The sequence below is a fragment of the Nerophis ophidion genome, linkage group LG02 (assembly GCF_033978795.1).
Source record: "Nerophis ophidion isolate RoL-2023_Sa linkage group LG02, RoL_Noph_v1.0, whole genome shotgun sequence".
Classification (NCBI taxonomy): domain Eukaryota; kingdom Metazoa; phylum Chordata; class Actinopteri; order Syngnathiformes; family Syngnathidae; genus Nerophis; species Nerophis ophidion.
The window spans coordinates 21,002,104-21,027,185 of NC_084612.1; the positions used below are offsets into that span (position 1 = coordinate 21,002,104).

At 41.8% G+C, this 25,082-nt stretch overlaps 1 protein-coding gene across 3 annotated transcripts in view; it reads left to right on the forward strand.

The window, feature by feature from the left end:
• Positions 1–25,082, forward strand: part of smyd3 (SET and MYND domain containing 3) — a 163,766-nt gene that overhangs the window by 65,771 nt on the left and 72,913 nt on the right. For all 3 annotated transcript variants that reach the window (XM_061878891.1, XM_061878886.1, XM_061878898.1), the window contains exons 3-5: positions 3,276–3,383; positions 3,650–3,707; positions 3,791–3,945. In XM_061878891.1, coding sequence (XP_061734875.1) covers positions 3,276–3,383; positions 3,650–3,707; positions 3,791–3,945 — 321 coding nt within the window. The remainder of the gene's footprint in view (positions 1–3,275; positions 3,384–3,649; positions 3,708–3,790; positions 3,946–25,082) is intronic.

The following is a 25,082-nucleotide window of genomic DNA, read 5'->3' on the forward strand; positions in this document are numbered from 1 at the left end:
GTGGAACGCTGTTATTCCAAACACTTCTAATTAAAGCCATATAATACAACCTCTATTAGACTGTAAGGAAATGATCCAAATGAGATGTTGATACAGTTACCATTGATATGATACATAACAAGACATACCTTTCCAATCATTGATCCACTGGGCCTTAAAACAAGACTTGTCACATCCAGATCACATAAACTCGGTGGCTTCAGCCTCAGGATTACGTCTCGCTCTTCTTTTGGACACGATGTCTATATCATGTGTTGATGCGCCTAACAAATCCACACATAAAAATGAAAAAAGTCAGTGACACAGAAATAAAACAAAGAACCAAACCCTTCAAAAACTGTTAAATTTAGGCTCAGTGCAGACATGAAGCTTCTCCAACAAAGAACTAATGTAACAATATCAGTAACATGCCAACTCCACAGTGCTTATCAGCTTGAAATATTTGTATTTGAGAAAAAGTATAAACAATTTGAAGAACTCTAGTCTGTCTTGTTTAAAATTAAGAAAAGGTTTACTAGCATAGTGATCAAGGGTGATGGGTCAAATGCAGAGAATAATTCCACCACACCTAGTGTGTGTGTGACAATCACTGCTACTTATAATCTTCCATGCAACTTTAAAAAAAAAAATGTAAATGCCTTGGCCTTGGCCCAGAACTGAAATGCTTTATTTAACCTCATAAAATCAAATCTGGTTGCAATTAATAACAAAAAACATTTAACTGTTCTTTATAATGAACTATTTTCCTATGTTAAAAAACATTGGTCTATTTAATTACGTTAAACTCCATTTTATGCTCACCTGATTCAACCATGCTGCCGAAGACTGTCAAAGATGGTTTGAGGCCAAGATAGATGTCCCCCTCTGGTGCTGCACGTCCCGGAAGTGCTGTTCACTGAGCGCTCTGTTGTGCTCAAAATCGTGTGTGAAGTTTTGTATTTCGATTATAAATGGTCCTTTTGGAAAACCCTTTTTATATATATTCAATATTAAGTGTGATACGTGAGCTGTATAACTTCCATGAGGAAAATAATAAACTAGTGATTTAGCCATCTGTTAGGATCCGACATCATCCACTGGCCAATCAGGCAGCGCCTAACTGAAAATTTGACCAATCAGACGCCGAGACTCTTCAGAGTGGGCGGAAGTAACCATCTTGAACACCATGTAAAGTGAATACCTCCAAAAACAATCCCCAATTGAATCCAAAATTTGTCCCAAAGATAAAAATACCAAAATCATGTGCTATTGTAACCATTTGAAAATATTAAATACTGTATGTAGTTTGAATTCCATTTGAATTATTGCCTTAGTCTCAATCAAAGTTGAGGGTGTTTTTTTTTTTTTTTTTTTTGGAGGGGGTGGAGTGGGGGTGGGCATATATGCAAAAACCTACATTTCAGGCACATTTAAATTAATTATTGTGCGGCATTGTATTTTAGTCAACATAATAGTAAAAAGACCAATACAGTAAAATACTGAATCAAACCGATTAAATCATCACCATAATCCCTTTATTACTAATTGTCTAGCCCAAATCCTCTCCAGATAAACCAAATGAATAGATAAAACTAACATAAAAAAGGTTGAGATAATCAGATCAGCTGAAAATGTGTTATTTGATTTAGAATTCAAAATTATGTTTATTGCTGTAATGATTAGATGTTTTTCAAAATGTTGGAGTGTGTGAGTTTCTGACCTACATGACATATGAGGACATATGACATATGAGGACAAGTGTGTGTGTGTGTGTGTCCTAATAGCAAAGATGGCCACTAGGGGCAAAATCGAAGGTGACCCAAAAAATTAAACACACTTTCACACACTTTTTCTGAAAATTTGACAAATGAAGACTTTAGAGATTTTTGGTCTGGGAACATGCTGGGAGGGTCTAGAACACGATAGCATTGCGGGAAATATGAGGACATGGAAAATGTCCTCATATTTCAACAGGTCCTCATATGTAAGGTGAAATTTCATAAAAATGTCCCCATATGTCACTTTGACAAACGCGTGCGTGCGTGTGTGTGTGTGTGTGTGTGTGTGTGTGTGTGTGTGTGTGTGAAGTGTGTGTGTGTGTGCGTGTGTGTGCGTGTGTGCGTGTCCACCAAAAACTTCCCAATCCACGGTAGATAACGATGAAAATATCGAGAAAGGGCTTCCGTCTCTTCTTTCTTTTAGCTGAAAACTGAATACGATTTAGAAACACTCGACTTTTTTGCGGAGCGTCAATGTAAGTTTTATTATTTTTATAAATCGAAACAGGCGTTTCACTAATCATGACCGAATCGAACAAAGTCTTTACGCTAACGTATAAAGCTCCAAATAATGACTAAGCCTTACACCGCCTTTTGTACCCCTCCTCTGCGTGTGTGTGTGTGTGTGTGTGTGTGTGTGTGTGTGTGTGTGTGTGTGTGTGTGAAGTGCGTGCGTGTCCACATCTCCACACGTAACATTCCCAGCCATCAATACATCGAAATCTGGAAGTTGTTTCAAACGATCGTAAACATTTAAACTATCAAATATATGGTCACATGCTGCTCAGATGACATTGCTTTCTTAAAAAAACTGAACCCTCCTCTGTTCCCTGTCAGGTCTTAACTCCACCCTCTTCCTGGTTTAACCACTCCCACCGCAGGTCTTAACTCTGCCCTTTCTGTTTAAAACTCCACCCTCTTCCTGGTTTAACCACTCCCACCGCAGGTCTTAACTCCACCCTCTTCCGGGTAAGCCACACCCACTTGACCTTGACATTTGAACCTGACCTTTGACTTTGACCTTTGACTTTGACCTTTAACCTTGACCCCTCATAAATCATTAACCTTTGAACTTGACCCCTCATAAATCATTGACCTTTGACCTTGAGGGGTCATAAATCATTGATTTATGGGGGGTCATAAATCACTTTTGACTAAAGGTAGGGACTTAACTTCTCTCCCTATGCCATCTTTTTTGCACTGTGTTGCTGCCAGTGGTAAAAATGCCCCTGAGCCAACGTTTATGCACTGTGTTGCTGCCGTTAAATTCCAAGTTAAGGATTATTTGCAAAAAAAGTTATTTTCTCAGTTCTAACATTAAATATCTTGTCTTTTGTAGTTCATACAATTGTATATAAGTTGAAAAGGATTGGCGAATCATTGTATTCCGTTATTATTTACAAATTACACAATGTGCCAACTTCACTGGTTTTGGGTTTTGTAATCAAACACAATGCATGAGTAACACAAGATATGCGTTTTTTGTGTTAAGGTTGTTGACATGCCTCTCTCTTGTAGAAACAAGCATGGTCTGACCATAAGCGGGAGTGCAAATGTCTGCAAAGTCTCCTTCCCAGAATTCCTACAAACTCCGTCCGGCTTACTGCAAGAATCATCTTTGCCTTGGTAATCTTCATCATTTATTGAATATGGATTTTGCTGATGATATTAAAGTTTTATTGGAATTTGAATCAAACCAATGGATAACTCATTTTATTTTTGTTTGAGCATCTCAGCTGTGTGGAAAGCTTTATAACAGTCATGTTAGCATTGCAACAGAAGATGGAAATCGCTCATCTGTTTAAAAAAGGCCTCATTGGTGCAATAATGATTGGGATGTTGTGATGCTACAAAATGAAGCAGTTACTAACTTTAATTGTTATGCACTGTAGTTAACGCCAGTAAAGAGTTGCAGTGAGGAGCTCTACACTTTAGATGAACACGAATCACGTAAGTCTCTGTTGGAAACCTCACAAAAAGTCTGAGCCAGCATGCTGCCGCCATGAAAAACAGATTTGTTCTCACCGACACAGACCTGACCTCCATGTCTGAGCAGAAGAAACAAGGCCTATCTCAGCTGGCATCCATGCTGGAATTGTACCTACAACAGGAAGTGCCTGACCTCGCACAGGAATTGACATCGAGGCTACCGCAGTCTTGCAGACAACTACTCGACCTGATTGCAAAGGTGGGCCAATTCCACACAAACACATTGGTTTGTTTAGCTCCCGTGTGTACACGTGATTGCATGACACAGGTCCACAAAGGCATACAGACCGATATGGATCATATGCTAACAAATATGCAAGATTGTATCAGTATCGGTGATTATTGCCTGTGTGCGTGTTTGTGTGTGTGCAAGTGTGCCTTCATTCCCAGCACAACCTAGTGTATTGCTTCACAAGAATTCAAACCACATTTTGTCTGGATTTCATCTCTTAACATCATCAACGAGCATGCATGGCTCCTCCAAGATTTTAGGACTGCAGGCCATTGTAATCACAGCAAGGCTTTGTGTGTGCTTTACTTGGTCCAATACAATAGTTGCAAGCATGCATGCATGCATCATAAATGAAAGCAGCCAGGTGAATTACCGCCATAACACATTAAGTGGCAAAACGAACAACAGGCTGCTGTAAGCTCCAGCGTTGAAGCTGCAGCTCTGCACCTGAAAGAATAATTAACGCTTTTTTTCTCATCTCGTTGTTACGTTAAATTACCCACACGTATGTAATTATTTGAGAGATAGCTTTGTTAATGTGGTGCAAACTTCAGCTCACAGAGCTGCGGACAACAGTTTCTCACCATGTTGAGATGAATTGTCTTAAGAAAACGTTGCAGTACCGATTTGTTGCCACTTCTTTGCGTACTTGATTAACTATCATTTAGCTTGAGAGTGAACATATCCCCGGGTGTTATATCTTTTGATGAGACATGGAAAGTAAATGTGCATGAGTGTGTGTTTGGGGGGAGGTGAACTTTGTTATGACAGCAGGGAAAGCTGCTGATTAAATGCCCTTTTTCGAGTTTCTGATGGGAACTGTATCGCAATCGGAGGGAGGTGAGGACAGAACAACGCTGTTGAGATTACTAAAGAGTGAGGATATATAATGTGTGAGGAGATCACAAAGATAGGAGATATTAAAAAAAGAGCACAAAACTGCTGGTCACAGACTTTCACAATAGCAAATCTGAAATGTGAAAAACATTTAAAACTAGACATTTAATGCAAGTTTTGATTTGTTTACTAAATCCAATAGAAGGAATTAGGGAATGACATTTCAACTAAATTGTGGAAATTCTCCCTTCATAATTATTTTTGTTTTGTATACTCTGTAAAACCACAAGCATCCTCTGCAGCGGACATTCCATTTTTGTTTGTATATTTTTTCAGCGTTGCCAAATTCAGGAACAAAATAGCCCTGTCTATTCAACAGGAGCACTGTGCTGTTTTAAGGACCTACTGCTAAAAAGCTAGTCAAAGATCCTCTATATGATTTAAGTATTTTGAAATAAACTGGTTCTTGGTTGCCAGTTGGAAACCACTACAGTAGGCTACAATAATGTGAAAGAAAAAAAACAACAATATTATTAGAATTTTGGATACTGTAAATTGACAACACCCATTTTACTGCTTCTGCCGAGGTCAGGAGCATGTCAGAGGTTGGATTGCCAGAGATGTGGTCAACAATAATAATCAAGAGATGCCGTTATGAATGTTAGTCCGTTATTGGGAACAAACACCTAATGATAGGATAGTAAAATTAACTTCACCAGAAATCTCAATCTGTTCTGATAAAAAATTATATTTGTAGAGATGAACCCAATATTAGCTTGAAAAGAGACTTCAATGTGTCTAGCTCCGACTTTTGCTAGTGTGCTTCCAAAGCACTGAAGTGTGTCACTGCAACCAGAACGGTAGCAAAGGGATTGTGAAAAGTGGGATTATTCACTGAAAATGCAAATATGCATACATTATTCATAATACTGTATGTGAATTTGGACACCGGACACAATGATTGGGCAGACTATAATACTGGTTAACTGTACCAGACAACTTTATAAGCTCATGGACAATCATATATACTGTATGTATATATACAAACCCTGTTTCCATATGAGTTGGGAAATTGTGTTAGATGTAAATATAAACGGAATACAATGATTTGCAAATCCTTTTCAACCCATATTCAGTTGAATGCACTACAAAGTCAAAAGATTTGATGTTCAAACTCATAAACTTAATTTTTTTTTTGCAAATAATAATCAACTTAGAATTTCATGGCTGCAACATGTGCCAAAGTAGTTGGGAAAGGGCATGTTCACCACTGTGGTACATCACTTTTTCTTTTAACAACACTCAATAAATGTTTGGGAACTGAGGAAACTAATTGTTGAAGCTTTGAAAGTGGAATTTTTTCTCATTCTTGTTTAATGTAGTGCTTCAGTCGTTCAATAGTCCGGGGTCTCCGCTGTCGTATTTTACGCTTCATAGTGCGCCATACATTTTCGATGGGAGACAAGTCTGGACTGCAGGCAGGCCAGGAAAGTACCCGCACTCTTTTACTACAAAACCACGCTGTTGTAACACGTGGCTTGGTATTGTCTTGCTGAAATAAGCGGTGGCGTCCATGATAACGTTGTTTGGATGACAACATATGTTGCTCCAAAACCTGTATGGACCATTCAGCATTAATGGTGCCTTCACAGATGTGTAAGTTACCCAAGCCTTGGGCACTAATACACCCCCATACCATCACGGATGCTGGCTTTTGAACTTTGCGCCTATAACAATACGGATGGTTATTTTCCTCTTTGTTCTGGAGGACACCACTTCCACAGTTCCCAAATATAATTTGAAATGTGGATTCGTCAGACCACAGAACACTTTTCCACTTTACATCAGTCCATCTTAGATGAGCTCTGGCCCAGCAAAGCCGGCGGCGTTCCTTGGTTTGGTTGATAAATGGATTTTGCTTCGCATTGCAGAGTTTTAACTTGCACTTACAGATGTAGCAACCAACTGTAGTTACTGACAGTGGTTTTATGAAGTGTTCCTGAGCCTATGTGGTGATATCCTTTACACACTGATGTCGGTTTTTGATGCAGTACCGCCTGAGGGATCAAAGGTCCGTAATATCATCGCTTACGTGCAGTGATTTCTCCAGAGTCTCTGAACCTTTTGATGATTTTACTGACCGTAGATGGTAAAATCCCTAAATTTCTTGCAATATCTCGTTGAGAAATGTTTTTCTAAAAATGTTTGACAATTTCTTTAAAAAATGGTGACCCTCACCCCATCCTTGTTTGTGAATTACTTACCATTTCATGGAAGCTGCTTTTATACCCAATCATGGCACCCACCTGTTCCCAATTAGCCTGCACACCTGTGGGATGTTCCAAGTGTTTGATGAACATTTCTCAACTTTATCAGTATTTATTGCCACCTTTCCCAACTTCTTTGTCACGTGTTTCTGGCATCAAATTCTAACGTTAATGATTATTTGCAACAACAAAAAAATGTTTATCAGTTTGAACATCAACTATGTTGTCTTTGTAGCATATTCAACTGAATATGGGTTGAAAAGGATTTGCAAACCATTGTATTCCGTTTATATTTATATCTAACACAATTTCCCAACTCATATGGAAACTGAGTTTGTAAATGTTATATAGTTTATACGTTGCACTCTCTTTGACACAACCCATTACTTTAATCTTGCTGCTTTCTGACAGTTCAGTCCTTTTTTTTGCGGTAGGTCTGTGACTGGCTGCTTCAAACTATTTCTGTGTCTGACTCCCAACAGTTCATGTCCACCATCAACTATTGATGGGTGAGTGTATTTTTCAGCAGTGCGGATTGTGCAGCCCTTTCTGCTGAAATGTTTTCCAAATAGTTAAATGTAGTGGTTTATATGCCAGACAACCCCTCCTGTTGCCGTCCTTAAATGGCGCATACAAACAACGTAGGTACTGTAGTTTGAAAGACAATGCTGTTTGTGTAAGAGATAAGATATATTGTCTTCTTGTATGCAGTTTCCACGGCAACTGGTAGCTAAAACACAATGAGCTCAGGGACATTTGTATGAGCTATTTGAAATGCCTCTTGTTCAGTGTTTGGTTTGTAGTTGCGAACATTAGTCTATTTAGAGGTAAGTGCAACATTTCTAAGTGGTGTTTGGCCACCGTTAGGGGGCACTGTGATTGCATACATCCACTGTTTCCGGTCTATTGGTGAAAATGACTGAAGAAGTCTCCTGCTTCAACCTCTGCTTCTGCAGATTCTTGATTATTGCTTTTTTACACAGGCTTCCCGGTCCTTTCTTACAGTATCTGTAGCCATTCTCTCCTCGTTAGTTCTCACAACACAGGCACCTCTCGCCCTTCTCTCATAACAAATGAGGAGTTTAATATTGTATACTTGAACTGTTCACTGTGCTTAACCATGCAGGTCGTTACAGTGAGTAATGTGTGACTGGCAGCGTTTTTGCGCTATAAAATCATTCTTTACCCTAATAGCTGCTGCCACCACCAGCACACATTAGTAGTGCACGCTGCAAACACGCTCTGACACATGGAATGAAGTAATGCAACTGCATCGTTACAGCTCTTTGTAATCCCCGGGGAGTAATAACAAGTTACAAAACCATTCCGTTGGTGTATTGGATGTAGAGAGTGTGTGTATATACGCAGATGTATACCTCAGTGTGGATGCTTTGTTGCTATGTGCTCGGACAGTGGTGTAAATATGCACCAGGTTCTAGTCGGTTGTCTGAGTCCAGCAGGATTTGTGTAATTGTATGTGTGTGTGTATTGGTCATACAACAGAGGTGCAATAAGAAGTGACGGATAAACCTGGCCGAAGAACCTGTTATTGCTTCCCTAAAGTAACTGCCCTGTGTGTGTATGTGCGTATTTGTGTGGACGGAGAGAGTATGGGAGCTACTTGTACTATGTTTATGTTTCAATTACATATGATTTTGTGTATGCCTTTGTATATACCGGTACACTCACGTGTGTGTGTGTGCGCGTGGTAACGCCTAAGGGTGTGAGTGTCTTTGTGCATGTGTATGTGTGAACTTATTGTTATGCCGCATCTGGCCGTACTGCATTGAGAGCCATTCCTCACGCGGCTCCCATGGCCCGACATGTCGCCACATAAAATCAGCACACATAAACGACACCATGTGCTCCAAAGCAGCTCCTCTGTGCCTATGCTCCTTGTTGCTGCCTGACTATCATTTTTATAATGTCACAGACATTCCCCTTCTCCACTCCGTGTATGGGGCCAAACATCTTAAACTGCCGCCAAGAACTGTGGTTATGTTTTCGACAAAGACCGATGGAGGTGTCACGTAAATGATAAATGGGTTGTACTTGTATAGCGCTTTTCTACCTTCAAGGTACTCAAAGCGCTTTGACACTACTTCCACATTCACCCATTCACACACTGATGGAGGGAGCTGCCATGCAAGGCGCTACCAGCACCCATCAGGAGCAAGGGTGAAGTGTCTTGCTCAGGACACAACGGACATGACGAGGTTGGTACTAGGTGGGGATTGAACCAGGGACCCTCAGGTTGCGCACGGCCACTCTCCCCACTGCGCCACGCCGTTCCTAAAGCTATCATTAGATATTCTCGCTTTTGTGCAGGTTTTGGGTTCAATTCAACTATGCATGGAAAACCACACAGTATATTTACCGTATTTTTCGGATTTTAAATTGCTCTGGAATATACGTCGCACTGGCCGAAAATGCACAATAAAGAAGGAAAAAAACATATATACGTCGCACTGGAGTATAAGTCGCATTTTTTGGGGAAATTTATTTGATAAAATCCAACACCAAGAATAGACATTTGAAATTAATCTAAAATAAATAAAGAATAGTAAACAACAGGCTAAATAAGTGTACGTTATATGATGCATAAATAACCAACTTAGAACGTGCCTGGTATGTTAACGTAACATATTATGGTAAGAGTCATTCAAAAAACTACAACATATAGAACATGCTATACGTTTACCAAAGAATCTGTCAATCCTAATCGCTAAATCCGATGAAATCTTCTTCCTCGATGTTGCTTCTAAACAACTCTGCCAACTCCAAAGGTATGCGCCGCTTCCTCTTGTTGTTTTCTGCTGCATAATTTACTACGTCCAGCTTGTAATCCAGCTTGATTTCCTTTTCAGGGCCATTTTTGTTCAGTCTTTCTCAGTTTTTATAAGTTACCGCCAACGATGAAATGATCCATTTTAATAGCTACGGCAGTAGCATATAGAAGTTAGCATCCCATAACCCGCCGTGCACTTCTGCCATGACCCTTCCCCGCCGAATTCTTACTGGTTGACGTGTGTGTGACGATTGCTGACGTGTGTGTGACGATTGCTGACATTTTCTTTGTCTTTTCTGCGAATTAGATAAATAATATTATTTGATATTGTGTAATCTGCAGTACATGATTTCTTTTTCGGTGCCATTTTTTTTTTTTCAGCCCCTCTTAGTTTTTATAAGTTACGCCAACGATGAAATGATCCATTTTAATAGCTAAGGCAGTAGCATATAGCATACAGCAGTTAGCATTCATTGACCCACAATGCACTTCTGCCATGACCCTCCCCCGCCAAAGTTTTATTGGTGGACGTGTGTGTCACTATTGCTGACGTGTGTGTGACGATTACTGACATTTTCTTCGTCTCTTCCGCCAATGAGATAAATAATATTATTTGATATTTTACGGTAATGTGTTAATAATTTCACACATAAGTCGCTCCGGAGTATATGTCGCACCCCCGGCCAAACTATGAAAAAAAACTGCGACTTATAGTCCGAAAAATACGGTAGTTTGATTTAGTATTTGCATTATGAGTTGCATTTCCGAGCAAGATATAATCATTTTTGTTCATCTTCTATTAATTTTATTTAAATTGGAACTGCACTTTTTTAGGGAATTTTGCCTATCGTTCACAATTATGAGAGACAAGAAGACAAAAGTTTTTTTTGTTTTTTTCGCTTTCTAACATATACAATTCGGCTCGTTCTAAGTGGCTAACAATGCAGCTACTAAACCACTTTAAAAATGCTTTGAAAAACTGTCACCAATACTTCATTTACATTCCATAGCCCGTATAATAACCGAGCTGTCGCAACATTGTTAATTTAAGACCAAACACTGAGGAACTGTTTTTCTATCATAGTAACACATCGGCATGCTTCGGTGTTAGCCGTAAAAGCTAACTACGGCAAGAGACAAGCTAGCTTCTACAACAACACAAAACATGTTTGAGTCTGTAATGCACAACACTGCGATACGACACCAATTTGTACTGACTGAAAAACATGAACCATCATATTACAGTATCTGTAAAGTGTTAGCCCACATTTCATGTTTTGTTTGTACACAGCTAAGCTAGCCAGACAGTACATGTACTGTAGTTGTAATGACACGCATAGCGTGCTGCGTGTATCATGATTGATTTTTAAGTGACTCACTCAATGGACAGTTATTTGTATGGTACAGCTGGCCCGGGACGTTTCCTGTTGATTGTGGGTAAGCAATCCTATTTTGTTAAAATAGCTTGGCTCCATGCTCCATATTTAAAGCGTCAAAATTGCTTTCATCCCCCTCTCCCGGTTTCAATCTGATCCAACGTCTCACTATTCTTTCGGGCTCGCTTCTATAAGCAGCAGTATATTTAACTTAAAAAATACAAGGTTGTAAATCCTCATTTGTCCAAAAATAGTTGTCTTAGATGTCTGTTACCAAGTATGCCATGATTAGAAAACACACTCATGTTTGATTCCGGAAGTAGGAACACACATATGTTGCCAGAAGTCAGACGTGCGTTGCAATGAAAACAGAAATCAATGCGCGCAGTAAATTATTCCCAAAAATGATTGACATGTTCTTATAAAAGTCTGTTACTACATTATATATAGATTTGCACTGTGTGTACAAAATGATGCTGGAGGGCTTTGAAGGCTACACAGATGACTCCCATTTCCTGCATCTTTCAAGCGTTTTTTGACATGTGTATTCTTCCATCCATCCATCCATTTTTCTACCGCTTGTCTCTTTTTTGAGGTCCCGGGGGGTGCTGGAGCCTATCTCAGCTGCATTCGGGCGGAAGGCGGGGTACACGGCGGCATGGCGCAGTGGGTTGAGCGGCCGTGCTAGAAACCTGAGGGTTGCAGGTTCGCTGCCTGCCTATTGACATCCAAATCGCTGCCGTTGTGTCCTTGGGCAGGACACCTCACCCATGCCCCCAGTGCCGTTCACACTGGTGAATGAATGATAGGTGGTGGTCGGAGGGGCCGTAGGCGCAAACTGGCAGCCACGCTTCCGTCAGTCTACCCCAGGGCAGCTGTGGCTACAGATGTAGCTTACCACCACCAGTGGTGAATGAATGATGGGTTACTACTTCTCTGTGAGCGCTTTGAGTATCTAATAATAGAAAAGTGCGATATAAATCTAATCCATTATTATTATTATTATTACACCCTGGACAAATCGCCACCTCATCGCAGGGCCAACACAGATGGACAAACAACATTCAGTCCGTCATAATGATTGTTAATGATAGCCAAAATTCCAAAAAAGTGCAGTTCCCCTTTAAGCTCTTTTTACACAGTTAGTTTTTTGAGGTAACAATGACAAACACAATTCCAAATGGTTTGGTTTGTATTGATTCATAAATAAATACAAACTAAACATAATGTGTCACAACAAATCACACATTCCAATTCTTGTCTCCTTTTGGTCATTGTGAATTTACATTGTGGCATAAAAGGTCTCTAAACAATTTACAGTACACCAAAAAAAAAACAGAGTGCACTCCAGCATACAGTCTGTCTGAGAAAAGCAGTTTTACATTTCTTTTCGTTTCACTATATAAGCGTTTATCACTTACAACTTTTAAAAACAGTGCTTTTTTAACAAGAAATTCCCATCACATTTATTAAATTAATGGGAATGTGTGCAAAACTGTAAAAGTGCCCATAAAGAAGCTAGTTGGACCTCTCTGTGAGGTGGCTCGTTGCGGGCAGCCAAATTGTAGAACTGTCTGCATTACTTTTAATTTTCCTGAGGGATCTCTCCTGAAGGAATCAAAGTACTATCTATCTCTATCTATTTACAATAAATAAATAGATCGATTGACATTTGATGACTTTCACATCCCAGCCTAACTAACTACATCAGACTTTGCTTGGAACAGTCCAGACACCACTTTGATTTGGTGTATGTTCACACCCAACACCTATCCATCCATCCATTTTTTACCGCTTGTCCCTTTTAGGGTCGCGGCGGGGTGGCTGGAGCCTATTTCAGCTGCATTCGGGCGGTAGGAAGCGTACACCCTGGACAAGCACCCAACACCTAGTATGATTAAAATAGTACTAGTGTTAAAGCCCCATAAACAAAATTTGGTTTGTTTAGTGCAAATAATAGAGCACATATTTAGAGAAAAACCTTAAACATCTCACAGAATATAACCAAATCACATCAAGATACATACAACAAATACTTATTTTGTGTTTTGTATATTTTATCACAATTGAATTTGGCTTTTATTCACATTTTGTGGGTTTACCAGTCTTTGAGATTGCATGATTAATTTTGTAAAAGCAGAATTGTTATATTTCTATTTAATTGAATTAGAATGTTCAAGTGTAAAGATTTGGTGAGTGTAAACGAGAGAACTGTGGGGGACTAGATTTTTTTCTTAGTGTCAGAAGGGAAGTTTGTGGAGTCCATGATAGTGTTGGAGCTTTCCCATAACCCTGTGTAAGTCTGAGACCGACCATGAGCTATTCATCTTAAGTTGTTGGAAGGCGGAAGATTTAAATTCACATACTAAGAGTTACATAAAGGAAAGATGTGGGGAACAAAGTAAATAAGGAGCAAACCTTTTTTACTTGTTATGAAAGAGGGCTTTTAATTGTTGAAAACCCAAAGTAAATCATCTTAAATGTATACAACTGAAAATGAATGAACTCTTTGTTGCTTAGTCCAGACATCCGGAGAAATTTTCTGCTGACTCACGTTAAATCTAATACCACTTTTATATGTTCAAAATGATTTTCAGCATATTCTTTAAAAATCCACCTTCCTTTTAGTGTTGAAGGACCAATGTGTGTTTTTTGTTTGTTTGTTTTTTTCAAAACTGTGTTTGGAATTAAAAATAGAAGATATGGAATCAGTTCATGCAGGCGTCTCTTGAGAAATGTCAAACATTGTTTGCACTTTTCTTCCTACTTATAGTTGAGATGTTTATTCATGATCTTATCACCCGGGATATGCTAATGCAGTAAAATGAATCCGATAACTGTTTTCTTTAAATGTCAACATAAGCAAATATAGCGAAACTGTGTGCACGGCACAGGTTAGTTCTGATTCACATTTGCATGCTGTCTTTTACTCTTGACTATGCAGCACTATTGTCACTCCATTTTAGACTCTCAGCTAATTATCTGTGGTTATGTGAGTGTTGGGGTTATCATATAAATTGTGCATACCTTTGTGTAGGCGTAATTCATTCTATGGACGGATGTTTGTAGTAGTTGTGCAAGTGTAGGAGTAATTTTTTGTCAGGGCTTTCCTTTATAGTTATTTGCCATCTGTTGCACTGTTAAATAGCAGGCAGACAGTCACATACTTGATTACCTTCACAAATGTGGACGTTATCACTCTCCTAATATGATGTCCATGACAAAATTAAGTCAAATGCTTAAGTGCTGCTTACTTAATTACTCTTCTAGAAGGAATCACCACCAACAAAATAACCTGATACAGTGATACCTCAACCTACAAGCTCAGTGTGCTCCATGAACAAGTTCGTAACTCGGAATCTTGTGTGTCAAAACTAAGCATATGTGTATGCATACACTTTTAACCAAACGCGGCTCTATAGTTATTTTTGTGCAAAATGGTCACTTGTGCGTTGTGTCGGGTTGTAGAAACAGCGCAAATTCAGGACAATGAACCACAATATACGATGATATTCCTAAGGTTATTGTAAATCAGGCAAAAGGAACCGAGCCGCTGTCGACAGAAAGGCGCAACTCTTTGGCCAGCGAGAAACAATCAAGTTGCATTTACTCCCGATCCATCAAAACGACTCTACAAAGTTTGCCCTGATCATTTTGTAACAGGTATTGTGCTTTAATTATGTTGTTTACTTGTCGCTGATAAAGGCTGTTATAATGTAATTTAATAATGTGATTTAATGTGTTTACTAGTCTTACATACAGTAGTTGTTGTTTAGTAATATTAGGAAAAAGAGCAGACCTTTGTGATGTTACCAACCTAGACAGGGTAACATCACGAGCAATGAGCGCACATTTATCTTCTTTTCTAGCCAGATTAATTTCCTGTACCCATCTACACACAAAGTAATTGTACGCTTCAAGTGACTTGTAGCCCTTGAGCTCATCCAAAGTACAGGCAATTACATTGTTCACCATCCATCCATCCATTTTCTACCGCTTATTCCCCTTTGGGGTCGCGGGGGGCGCTGGTGCCTATCTCAGCTACAATCGGGCGAAAGGCAGTGTACATCCTGGACAAGTCGCCACCTCCTCGCAGGGCCAACACAGATAGACAGACAACATTCACACTCACATTCACACACTAGGGCCAATTTAGTGTTGCCAATCAACCTATCCCCAGGTGCCTGTCTTTGGAAGTGGGAGGAAGCCGGAGTACCCGGAGGGAACCCACGCATTCACGGGGAGGACATGCAAACTCCACACAGAAAGATCCCGAGCCCGGGATTGAACCCCAGACTACTCAGGACCATCGTATTGTGAGGCAGACGCACTAACCCCTCTGCCACCGGGAAGCCCCCGCATTGTTCACCAAATAGTTAAAAATGTCTGGGTAATTTATATCAGGGTAAGATTCCAAATCGGTAGTCCAATTTCCTTTTTTCATCTCAAACGAATCTTTATCGCCAATGTCCTTTAATTTCTGTAAATACCTGGCTTTGCAAACCCAATCTAAAGTCTGTCTGTAGGAAACTTTCAAATTTCCCGAAGTTGCAATGTTGTCGAAGCAAAAGTACGAAAAAATATTTAGAAATCTGCTGCAGGTGAATAAGCTGCCGTAGGCGAAAAAACAAAGTCATGACACACAAGATGGCGGCTTCTGTGAGGATTACCCATAATCCTTCGCTAACGAAAACCCATGTATACTTGTATATCTTAAAGCAGCCCCGCCAATATAAATGAATCCATTCAATCCGTGTTTTGATATGTCACATGTCTTTTAACCATGTAAAGCGCTTTGAGTTACTAGAGAAAAGTGCTATATAAATATAATTCACTTTTAAAAAGAAAAACAATATTTTTGTATACGAAATACTATTTGGAAAAAAATTCAATAGTTATACAAACAACTGCAGTACAGTCATTTTTGGACTACTATTCCATGCACAGCTATTGCTTGTATTCCGTCACATGACTTCTTTCCGGAAGTCAAACATAGTAGTGGTCAACCAAGCCAAGATGGCTGTACTCTGAGTACACAAAGAGCCTAGATCACCCTGCAAAAATCAATCTGCAATGAAAAAAAAGCCTATACTTTTTCAGAAAAAGAATTGTCTAGTGATATCAACGATTATCCATCGGTGGAGTTGCCAGACCTATCGAGCTATCTTGTTTTCCAAACATCATTCTACACAATTTATTTTACAAAACTGATGAAAACTTGGAAAAGCATGGAAGCCTACAACTACTTAGTGTGTGGCTGGGTCAAGAAAATTTTTATCAAGATTCTCCCGCATAAATATGCATCTTTTTTGCTCAGGTAAAGTTGCATTTTAGGATTCAACTTTGCATCTTGCGAGGACGCGTCCTTGTAAGCACACTTCGGTGACAGCTGACACCTGTGACTGCATATTCATTAAACAAACTAACAATTACTGAATTATCACCATATTTCATTGTTGTCCGGTTGTAACATGCATGGCCGTAACTACCATTGAAGACACTGAGGTTATGTCATCTGTATTTTTTTAGGCAACAAAAGGATGATGATATGTCTGACTGTAAATGTACTTTGTGTCAGACATCACGTGCACTGTACATTACAATGCGGTAGATCATCCTCTCTCAATATACGATTGTGGAAGACTTGCGCTTCCGGTTTCTTCGGACCACCAATCACCAACAGGCCAGGCTTTTCCAGTGTTATAACAATGTTTTATTTTGCAATAATTTGTCTTTGTGCTTTTCAGCAATTGTCTCGCTCGTGCTCATGCTCGTGCTCCGCCATCAATCCCCCCTCTCATTCCCGGCTGCTGCCTTTAACAGAGCAACAGCTGATAAGATAACCACGCCCAGGTGGGCCATTTACGCACCTGTCGCTAATCTCAAAGCCGGTCCTGGCACACCCCGCTTCGCTGCAGGTCCGCAGGCCATGCCCCCCTCCACAACGATCTTTGGTCATCGATAGTCCGCTACAACTCCAACAACATAACCCGATGAAGTCCACTTTTACTTTAAACACTATTTGATCGGAAATGTTCTGTCAACATAACGTTAACATTAAATCATACTTACATAACTAATGTTGCTTTCACCTGAAGTAAATTGATGTGAAACGCTGTCGTTATAATACTGCCGTTGTGTCAGTCAGGTGCTACCCCGCCCTTAATGCATTACAGGCGCTGTGTGTGGTGCTTTGCGATCAGTGTGTGGGAGGTGGGGGGAATGCATTTTGTGTGAAGAAGCACATTAAAATGTAAATTATTAAATGACAAGGCGCTTCGTATAATATTTTACCCCAAATGTTTTCTGGCCTCGTCATGCTTTGTCAATGATTAAAATATGAATGCAAAATTTCCTCCATCGCATCTGGTGATTCAGTGGCGGAAGTCTTTCGTACTTGCAGTGCAAAGCAGAAGATCCTGGGTTGGAACCCTAGTTGTGGTTGAAATGTTGCTATGTTTTTGAAATTTGTTTTAATGATGTAAAAATTGTTTAATTTCTTAAACTTCAGGATATTAATTAAAAACTGGACTGTTGCAAAATCGTGCTGATTATCAAAGAAGATGAGCGATAGTTATAGCTCAATTAAATCTCTTTTTATTCTGAAAACTAATTGTGTTGCTAAAAGAAATATAATGTATCTGGTACTAGGTTATACATGAGTTCAGCTTTTCAAAGTTCCTCTTGGACAACCAATTTTTGACCTCGGTATTTGTTAAAACTTAGTTACGGCCCCGGTCATATGTACTCTGACACATTTGCGTACAAAAAAAACAAGAAGGGAGACGTAGAAATACATTTCTTGACAAAGCATCTTTGATCCTGAATTTCTATTTTTTGCTTTTTGAAAAATAAAATACAAACAATATCAAAATAATGCTTCAATGGGAAATACTACACGGGTAAAGTATGATAAAAAATGATCAAACACACCTTTAACGAAGTTTGTTACTGCAAACTTGTGCATTCTTTGATTGTGATCCCTTGGGCTGGATTGCGTCCCGGTATTATTGTCATCTCAAATAAAATTTTGAAGTCTTCCACTCTTCTTGATTTTGTCTCGAGGAACTCTGAAAGAAACTTTTATCTTTTTTGCGATTTCAATGATTCGTACAGCTGAAAACAACGCAAGCATAAGGCATTTTTCTTAAGGAAAGACGAAATGGCGCATACCACCCATTGAGAAAAGATGCTGGGTTGACCACCACGCACACAGTATTTAATGAGCCGGACGTGAACCGAACGTGTCATCCTATACTGTAAATCCAAGCAATAAACAGACATTTCTGCGTAGCTGAGTAGATAAGCCTGAAGGAAGACTCACTCCATTTCTTGATGGACTGGACTCCCACATTATCTATTAATTACAGTTAACTATCCATCCATCCATTTTCTACCGCTTATTCCCTTTCGGGGTTGCGGGGGGCGCTGGCGCCTATCTCAGCTACAATCGGGCGGAAGGCAGGGTACACCCTGGACAAGTCGCCACCTCATCGCAGGGCCAACACAGATAGACAGACAACATTCACACTCACATTCACACACTAGGGCCAATTTAGTGTTGCCAATCAACCTATCCCCAGGTGCATGTCTTTGGAAGTGGGAGGAAGCCGGAGTACCCGGAGGGAACCCACACATTCACGGGGAGAACATGCAAATATTGTAGGGCAATATTGATGCAAATTTTCTAGCGCCAGCGCTCTTGTGAATGCATCACCTGTGTTTTAATGTGAAACTTGTTTTGATTGATTGATTGAAACTTTTATTAGTAGATTGTACAGTACAGTACACATTCCATACAATTGACCACTTAATGGTAACACCCGAAAAAGTTTTTCAACTTCTTTAAGTCGGAGTCTACGTTAATCAATTAATGGTAAATTTTTATTACAAATAATAATAATGTAAAGCATTTACCTCTTCCAGCAAACTGAAGAGGACTTTGACACCATGTTAAGTTTTTTCTTATTGGTTTCAGTAGATCCAAAATGCATAACAAGCAAAGAAGAAGGAGGGCTTGTCAATTAGGCTAAAATTGTGGCAAATAATAGTGTTAAAAAAGCAGTTATTCCGACTTATGCTATCTCCCTCAATGATTGTTGTGGCAGAAGAGTTCGCACTTTTTAGGCAATGTACTGGAGGTGTTACTCAGCAGCCGTAACAGCTAGGAGATCGATGGTTTGTAACCGACCCCTGTGGACACCCAGAACATCTTCAAGCGTATGTATTAGCCAAGCCATGGGTAAAGGAGCAAGCTTCAGCAGTAGGTGAAGAATGTCGGCAGAAAGGCTGTGGGAGTTAGACCGCTGCTATAGGTTTGGTTTCCTATGGTTGAAAAACAAAGTTATTTACATATTTAGATTTAAGCTAATGCTAGCAAGTTAGACCGAATGTTTTGGGGCGGCTGTGGCATTTGCCATGTCATCGAGTGGCTCGGAGGCTCACAACCTAAATTGTGCTTACAATTTATAGCACAACAAAAAGCTCAAAAACACCGTATCTCAAAATACTCAAAGGTTAAGGTACCACTGAAGTTGCTTTAGAAAAGCATGTGGCAAACTATCTGTTAGAACTGTTTGTAAAATTGTGGGACAGATTCCTTTCCCCACTACATGCTGATTTTAAGATATTTCCAAGTGTTCTGAATGTGCTCGTAAATTGACGTACCTCTGTTCTTCAGTCTCCACTTTTCTGTAGCGGTCCATTTTCATGCTACCCTTTGTCCCTTCTCGAAATAACCCTTTCAAAGGACCACTCCTACGTGGTTGTTACCACAACCAAAAGTGTTGAAGTACAGATTTTTTATAATGGTACCTTTTAGAACTTTGACAGTGCAGTTGCCGAAAATTATTTTTTAGGGCAAACAGGGTTACTGTACTGTGGGACACTAAGTTAACATGCAACGCTATGCCTTCCTGCTTTTATGTGTTCCAGTGTCTATATGCTTCTTTATGGTGTGTTGAAGTCATTACCGTAATCCTTGTGTGAATGTTTCAGTATGTTTTGTCCTTATCTGGCAAACATTAGCCCCTGCTTTGTCATTGCAGCTGGTAGTGGCACGGGCCTAATTAGTGTAGGCTTTACGTAAGCACACACACTCATAACCACACTAATCTGTTAGTGTAGGTTCATACATAAAAGGAAGAAATGACAATAAAAAAATAATTACTTTTAATAGCCTTAGATTGGATGTGTGTGAGGTCGGGTGCATTGTGAGCTGGGCGACAGCCGAAGGCAGGGCACTTGGCGGTCCGATCCTCGGCTACAGAAGCTAGCTCTTGGGACGTGGAACGTCACGTCACTGGGGGGGAAAGAGCCTGAGCTAGTGCGCGAAGTCGAGAAATTCCGGCTGGATATAGTCGGACTCACTTCGACGCACAGCAAGGGCTCTGGAACCACTTCTCTCGAGAGGGATTGGACCCTCTTCCACTCTGGCGTTGCCGGCAGTGAGAGGCGACGGGCTGGGGTGGCAATTCTTGTTTCCCCCCGGCTCAAAGCCTGTACGTTGGAGTTCAATCCGGTGGACGAAAGGGTAGCCTCCCTCCGCCTTCGGGTGGGGGGACGGGTCCTGACTGTTGTTTGTGCTTATGCACCAAACAGCAGTTCAGAGTACCCACCCTTTTTGGGAGCACTCGAGGGAGTACTGGAAAGTGCTCCCCCGGGTGATTCCCTTGTCCTACTGGGAGACTTCAACGCTCACGTTGGCAACGACAGTGAAACCTGGAGAGGCGTGATTGGGAAGAATGGCCACCCGGATCTGAACCCGAGTGGTGTTTTGTTATTGGACTTTTGTGCTCGTCACAGTTTGTCGATAACAAACACCATGTTCAAACATAAGGGTGTCCATATGTGCACTTGGCACCAGGACACCCTAGGCCGCAGTTCCATGATCGACTTTGTAGTTGTGTCATCGGATTTGCGGCCTCATGTTTTGGACACTCGGGTGAAGAGAGGGGCGGAGCTTTCTACCGATCACCACCTGGTGGTGAGTTGGCTGCGATGGTGGGGGAGGATGCCGGACAGACCTGGGAGGCCCAAACGCATTGTGAGGGTCTGCTGGGAACGTCTGGCAGAGTCTCCTGTCAGACAAAGTTTCAATTCCCACCTCCGGAAGAACTTTGAACATGTCACGAGGGAGGTGCTGGACATTGAGTCCGAGTGGACCATGTTCCGCACCTCTATTGTCGAGGCGGCAGATCGGAGCTGTGGCCGCAAGGTAGTTGGTGCCTGTCGGGGCGGCAATCCTAAAACCCCTTGGTGGACACCAGCGGTGAGGGATGCCGTCAAGCTGAAGAAGGAGTCCTATCGGGTCCTTTTGGCTCATAGGACTCCGGAGGCAGTGGACAGGTACCGACAGGCCAAGCGGTGTGCAGCTTCAGCGGTCGCGAAGGCAAAAACTCAGACATGGGAAGAGTTCGGGGAAGCCATGGAAAACGACTTCCGGACGGCTTCGAAGCGATTCTGGACCACCGTCCGCCGCCTCAGGAAGGGGAAGCAGTGCACTATCAACACCGTGTATGGTGCGGATGGTGTTCTGCTGACCTCGACTGCGGATGTTGTGGATAGGTGGAAGGAATACTTCGAAGACCTCCTCAATCCCACCAACACGTCTTCCTATGAGGAAGCAGTGCCTGGGGAATCTGTGGTGGACTCTCCTATTTCTGGGGCTGAGGTCGCTGAGGTAGTTAAAAAGCTCCTCGGTGGCAAGGCCCCAGGGGTGGACGAGACCCGCCCGGAGTTCCTTAAGACTCTGGATGCTGTGGGGCTGTCTTGGTTGACAAGACTTTGCAGCATCGCGTGGACATCGGGGGCGGTACCTCTGGATTGGCAGACCGGGGTGGTGGTTCCTCTCTTTAAGAAGGGGGACCGGAGGGTGTGTTCCAACTATCGTGGGATCACACTCCTCAGCCTTCCCGGTAAGGTTTATTCAGGTGTACTGGAGAGGAGGCTACGTCGGATAGTCGAACCTCGGATTCAGGAGGAACAGTGTGGTTTTCGTCCTGGTCGTGGAACTGTGGACCAGCTCTATACTCTCGGCAGGGTTCTTGAGGGTGCATGGGAGTTTGCCCAACCAGTCTACATGTGCTTTGTGGACTTGGAGAAGGCATTCGACCGTGTCCCTCGGGAAGTCCTGTGGGGAGTGCTCAGAGAGTATGGGGTATCGGACTGTCTTATTGTGGCGGTCCGTTCCCTGTACGATCAGTGCCAGAGCTTGGTTCGCATTGCCGGCAGTAAGTCGAACACATTCCCAGTGAGGGTTGGACTCCGCCAAGGCTGTCCTTTGTCACCGATTCTGTTCATAACTTTTATGGACAGAATTTCTAGGCGCAGTCAAGGCTTTGAGGGGTTCCGGTTTGGTAACCGCAGGATTAGGTCTCTGCTTTTTGCAGATGATGTGTTCCTGATGGCTTCATCTGACCGGGATCTTCAGCTCTCGCTGGATCGGTTCGCAGCCGAGTGTGAAGCGACCGGAATGAGAATCAGCACCTCCAAGTCCGAGTCCATGGTTCTCGCCCGGAAAAGGGTGGAGTGCCATCTCCGGGTTGGGGAGGAGACCCTGCCCCAAGTGGAGGAGTTCAAGTACCTAGGAGTCTTGTTCACGAGTGAGGGAAGAGTGGATCGTGAGATCGACAGGCGGATCGGTGCGGCGTCTTCAGTAATGCGGACGTTGTACCGATCCGTTGTGGTGAAGAAGGAGCTGAGCCGGAAGGCAAAGCTCTCAATTTACCGGTCGATCTACGTTCCCATCCTCACCTATGGTCATGAGCTTTGGGTTATGACCGAAAGGATAAGATCACGGGTACAAGCGGCCGAAATGAGTTTCCTCCGCCGTGTGGCGGGGCTCTCCCTTAGAGATAGGGTGAGAAGCTCTGCCATCCGGGAGGGACTCAAAGTAAAGCCGCTGCTCCTCCACATTGAGAGGAGCCAGATGAGGTGGTTCGGGCATCTGGTCAGGATGCCACCCGAACGCCTCCCTAGGGAGGTGTTTAGGGCACGTCCAACCGGTAGGAGGCCACGGGGAAGACCCAGGACACGTTGGGAAGACTATGTCTCCCGGCTGGCCTGGGAACGCCTCGGGATCCCCCGGGAAGAGCTAGACGAAGTGGCTGGGGAGAGGGAAGTCTGGGTTTCCCTGCTTAGGCTGTTGCCCCCGCGACCCGACCTCGGATAAGCGGAAGATGATGGATGGATGGATGTGTGTGGGCTCATGGATGGTGGGGAGGAGGAGCCAAAGAGGAGGAATCGAGATCGTAAATTAACAATGTTTTAAAAAGTCTGCTTGTCAGCAAGGGTGACTTAAAGGCCTACTGAAACCCACTACTACCCACCACGCAGTCTGATAGTTAATATATCAATGATGAAATATTAACATTGCAACACATGCCAATACGGCCTTTTTAGTTTACTAAATTACAATTTTAAATTTCCCGGGAGTTTCGTTTTCGAAACGTCGTGTAATGATGACGTATACGCAAGACGTCCCAGGTTTTTAGGAAGTATGAGCGCTGCACACACACACAGCTAAAAGTCGTCTGCTTTAACTGCATAATTATACAGTATTTTGGACATCTGTGTTGCTGAATCTTTTGCAATTTGTTCAATTTATATTGGAGAAGTCACATTACAAAGATGGAGTTGGGAAGCTTTAGCCTTTAGCCACACAAACACACGGTTTGTTTAAAATGTTTAAAATTCCTGGAGGTGAAACTTTCCTATGGATCAGAGCGCGGTCAAGCGAACATGAATCAAGATGGAATGTCAACCAGCAGGTTTCGGTGAGAAAATTGTGGTTAAAAAGTCAGTTCTTTCCGGAGAAAAACTGAGCTTGTGCCATGCATAGCTGCCGTCGACTCCCCTGAGACACTGCGCGTCAAGACACCCGTGGAGACACCCTTCCGACTATCAGGTACTATTTAACTCACTAAAACACTAGCTACACAATAGAAAGATAAGGGATTTCCCAGAATTAACCTAGTAAATGTGTCTAAAAACATCGGAATCCGTCCCAATGCAATCGCGTTTTTTTTTTTTTTTTTTTTTCTAGTCCGTTGCTATCAATATCCTCAAACACGAATCTTTTATCCTCGTTTAAATTAATGGGGAAATTGTCGTTTTCTCGGTCGGAATAGGACTTTTTGTTGGAGGCTCCCATTAAAAACAATGTGAATATGTGAGGAGCCATCACACGGGTGACGTCATCGTCTGCGACTTCCGGTAGAGGCAGGGCTTTTCTCTTAGCACCGAAAGTTGCGAACTTTATCATCGATATTCTCTACTAAATCCTTTCAGCAAAAATATGGCAATATCTCGAAATGATCAAGTATGACACATAGAATGGACCTGCTATCCCCGTTTAAATAAGAAAATCTCATTTCAGTAGGCCTTTAAGAAACATGAGTGACAGTACATTAGAATTCTAAATGCAAATCTGGATTCACCAAAGTTGTTTTAATCAGCAATATGCTGGGCCTGATTATACTGCAGTGTTTGGATGTGTGTGTTTGGGGGCGGGGATTGCTTGAAAGACAGCTTCTGGCTCTGGCTGCGACAGCCACTATCTCTCTCGTCTCTTTTATCCTCCCTCACGCTTTCTCCGCTCTCCCTATTGCCGCTGCAACATTTACAGTAATTATTGTTCAGCCGTGTTTTAGACGGATGGAAGCAGGGATGCAGGCTGATACAATCCCAGAGTGTGCATGTTTGCTATTATGTCTAATTTCCTGAATGTTCTCCTGAGAGTTGTGCCAGAAAGAGAAATTTCTCAGCTACAATAGATGTTAACACCTAGTCCCTATTCCTATTAACTATACTTGGGTAAACAAAATAGTGAAGTGC